General features: G+C 54.1%; 1 protein-coding gene across 1 annotated transcript; it reads right to left on the minus strand.

Moving 5' to 3' along the window:
* Positions 1 to 406: 406 nt before the first annotated feature.
* On the minus strand, positions 407 to 673 carry GLRG_00434 (uncharacterized protein; the record flags this gene model as incomplete). The annotated part of the gene is made up of 1 exon (XM_008091119.1): positions 407 to 673. One exon carries the CDS (start codon positions 671 to 673, stop codon positions 407 to 409), a length of 267 nt encoding a protein of 88 aa, XP_008089310.1.
* Positions 674 to 4,104: the final 3,431 nt, after the last annotated feature.

A 4,104-nucleotide genomic window follows, 5' to 3' on the forward strand; every position in this document is an offset into this window, starting at 1 on the left:
GTTGCATATCATGTGACGTCCCGGTGGTACTGGGAGGGCGCAGCCAGAAGGACATGCCGGGACACTCATGGGCAGACGGAAGCTGGTAGAGGGCAGAGAGCGCAACTGCACGATGATCATACCAAACGACTCCGGAGCCGCGACACTCGACGTGCTACCCTCCCACCGAGGCCGACTGGCTTCCGATTTGAGGACTTGTTGGACCGTCTGAAGGAAAGGGGGTACGCTTGCGAGAAAGGAGATCGAGTTCTCTGCATAATCGCCGTCTGCTCTGGGCAAATAGGGTTTTGAAGGAGACGAGGAAGGCAGGACCTGGGGAATGGTATCGTGAAGCGGAAAGGAGGCACACCCGCGTCCTTCCCTCTTGAATCTTGGAGGGCAAGGGGGCGAACGGGCCCGGGAGACGTTATCCGGATGGAACATCTGCGTCAATGGCCCCTGCGGCTCGAGTCTCATAGACCGGTGCCGCTGGTGCTATCATGGCCAGATCCTCGTATGAGCCCAGGGCCGACGTGGGGCGGCGGTGAGCAGGAAGCAGCTCCAAAGTAGGGTGCAGGACAACAGCGGGGAAGGGAAATTCTCGTGGATAGTGACTTTTCAGGCTGAAGATGGAGGGCGGACGGGCCATGGACTTGCGGGGTGGGTTCATCTGTTCCGCGCCCTGTTCTCGCATGCCACGCGAGAAAAGTCGGAGAGAAAGACGGAAAAAAAAAAAGCAGGCCGCGGTGGTGGTATCCTGCTCCACCACCGTTTCGCAATCCTCTTTCCGTCGGAGCCTCGGGCGCCGTAACCACGATCGATTCCTCCGGCTCTTTTGAAGAATCATGCGGGATGATGGCTCCGAAGACACGGGTCCCCCAAGTTTGTGTAGAAAGGCGGTTGTGCGAACTGTCAGCGGCCCACGGACGAACAGGCCGACGCGGCCAACGGTCTTGCAGGTGGCGTCGCCCTAAGAATCCTAGAGTCCTCGAAAGCCTGTGATGGGTTTCCGGGCAGTGGGGTCGCCCGGCCTAGCACTTGCCAAAGCGCTGGGAGCAGCCCGGAAGGGCCGCGTAGTGGGAAAGACAACGGATCGGAAGATCCGGGTCCAGGTGTTGCAGACTAATCGTGCCAACTTTGGCGTGTGGCTTGGAGCTATTGGATGAGGTTTGGAGGGAGAGTTTGGTGAGAGTGGAAATCCTATACGGTTGTCGCCGTGAGTTGGGAGAGCTTTCTGCTATTTCCAACGCTAGCATCACGATTTCGTCAGTGTGACGGATCTTCAATTTGATTTCGCGAGGTGGATGCTGCATGATGGTCGTTGGTAGAGACGCCAAGAGGAGTTTTCGGCGCGCCGGTGAAGTCTGGTCCACGTAACATGTGTACATGGGCTGAACAAGAAAATCAAAATCAAAATTGTTTCCAATGCCGTGTTTCCCCTTCAATATTGGGACCGTAGGATCTTCGAGCAACATGTCACCTGGAGATAATACGGTTGAATGGCAACCACTGCCGGCGCAATGCCGGTATCGTGCCGAAATGCAACGTCTCAACTCGCCCCGAGATATTTTGGTAGATAAGACGGAGGACACACGGAAGGCGTGATGGGATGTGGCGTTAACTCGTTATTTTGGACAAGTCGCTCACGTGGTTGAGTGGGTGAGTCGTTGTGGCAGACAGCATGGCCTTGGTAGTAGAATCGGCAAAGTTTGCTCATGGTGCAACATCCAATAAACAGCAACCGAGCCAAGGATTCCCCATGGCATGAGAAGTGTGGTACCTTCAATACCCCCTGCTCGCCAGTGCTAAATTCGTTTCTCTGTCTTCATGTGAGTATATTGCGGTGAAACAAAACCATGAAACATAGTCCGATACTACAGGACACATGCATCAATCTGGTCGATACACCCGACGATGTTGGAATGCTGACACCCGCGATCAGCGCCCACTCGATTGATCTTCGTGCTGGTTGTTTTCGCGGTTATTTTTAGAGCTATGAAGTTTTGACGCGTGAAGAGAGTCGCGGAGAACGGATCGTGACTCGTGGATGCTGGTGCGTCGCCGGGAGATTTGGTCTTGATCGAGAGACGGAGGTGACCTGGGTCGTTCGTGGCACATCCGGGGCGGAGAGGATGGCCCATATTTGACAGACACGACGAGTCGCTCTTGAGCGAGGACTGGATAGACAATATGGAGTGAGCCGGATATGCGTGGAACATGGCCAGAGCGACGGGTGGTGCATGTAAGAGAATTGTGGACATTTGCAGTTTACCCACATGAATAAGTCGGCGGATGTCGTTTCTCGGCAAGGCACAAAGTTCATGCTGACACAGAAGTGTAAGGCCGGACTACCCTCAGACGACAGCGTCATTGAAACCATGATGGAACGCTTTGGACCACGGTCGAAGCCGTCGACGCATCCAGAAATGACGGTAGCATTAGCTCCAAGAACATGATGTGAGCAATTCAAAGTCGCCTCGTGGGCGTCGATACCCAAGATTGTGTAATGGGCCAATGTCATCCACCCTTCTCCACGTTCCAGGTCCGTCCGCATTGGCAGAGAACCAACGTGCGGGCTGTCGCACGAAGCGGTGACCAAGTGCCCCAAGATCCGACAAACGACGGCTTTGGGACGATTGATGGGAGCCGACTTTGACGATGGGAGCACGTCATAGCTGGAGATGTTCCGGTCTGATGGTGAAGCCACTGTCGTATGTTTTGATGTATCGATGATGTTCGGCGAACGGGGATGTCGGAAGGTCGATGATGCCAGCGTGCCATGCCATGGTGCTATCGAGATACGGCATCGGGGCTGGAGGCATCTTCCCCATTGTTGCAAGTGTCCATCCCGGCTCAAATCGGCCGTGCAGTGTGTTGCCACCACCGGAAGATGATACTGATACAGGTTTGCCGCAAGTCTCTACGGCATGGATAATTGGAGGCACGGCGCCGGTGTTGGGCCCTAAACTAGACCGGCCTCGCGTGTGTACTGTGGGAAGTTCCATTGGCAATAAGCACATCACGGATGTCGGTAGTACAGTGCATTAGAGTTGGGAATACGATTGATCTTCGGGCTCGTGGTCCAGGGTCTTGTGTTGTGTGACTGCATCTAAGTTTAACTCAGAACTGTCAACGTCTCGACTTCCTGCATTGACTGCAGGAATGGTAGTAACAAGGCCGGCCACGTACCGGTGGGAGAAGCCATCCATGGCAGTTGTTTGAATTGACGTTGGAGGTCTGCAAGGCGAAAGCATGCCAACGCGTCTCTGTGAGTTGAGGGCATTTTGCTAGTCATATGGTTACATACCTAGGTATGTAGAAAATACACACGTATGCCAAGATACAGGCATTGCACCTCGAATCAGGTGCCTACCTAGGCAGGTAGGCAGGTAGTTAGTTTGGTCAATTATACGCACTCAAGCAAAGACAACGAGGCAAGGAACGTCTTTGCCGAACTTTCCCAACCTGTCCCTATCCGTGGTTACTCAAAATGTCCCTTTCGGGAATGTAGGGTCCCCCGCACTGGCCTGGTAAGGCGACGAGTCGTCCTAGCCAGACTGGGTCCAATGACCTGAACTAGGAAGCCGAGAAAGGTAAGCATGAGCGTTGTGGAATATTGCACTGCTCCAAGTGCCCAGAGAAAGAGGAGAAGACGCCGTGGCCGAGTTTGACTTGGCAAGGTTATTTAGCCACCCACATATAACTGACGATATCTCCTTTAGGGGAGAGAGCGTATAAGTGTGTGTGTGTGTGTGTGTGTGAGTGACCAGGGAGAGGGGGAGAGAGAAATGATATGTTCTTCCTACAGTATATCGGTATACGATGATCGGGCTGTAGAACAGACAAGCACGAGGAGAGGCGATCCTTGGCTTGCATCGTAGTGCCCGAGGGACACCTGCAGCGTAGGCAGCATGCCTAGCTATCCTATCGTCAGCGTGAAGAAGACGAGACGAGAGAGGAGAGAAGCAAGGATGGGTTTCGCCATCTTGTTGACCTGCAGCGTGCACCCCGCCCGCAAGCTCCTGAGCTGGTCCCCCCTTGTAGTGTATTTGCTCGCATTGATTAGGCTAAATAGGCTAATGCGAGCAGCAACGGAACGCGGGAGGGAGAAGGAAGAGTCAGCAT

This window comes from Colletotrichum graminicola, assembly GCF_000149035.1.
Source record: "Colletotrichum graminicola M1.001 genomic scaffold supercont1.1, whole genome shotgun sequence".
NCBI classification, from domain to species: domain Eukaryota; kingdom Fungi; phylum Ascomycota; class Sordariomycetes; order Glomerellales; family Glomerellaceae; genus Colletotrichum; species Colletotrichum graminicola.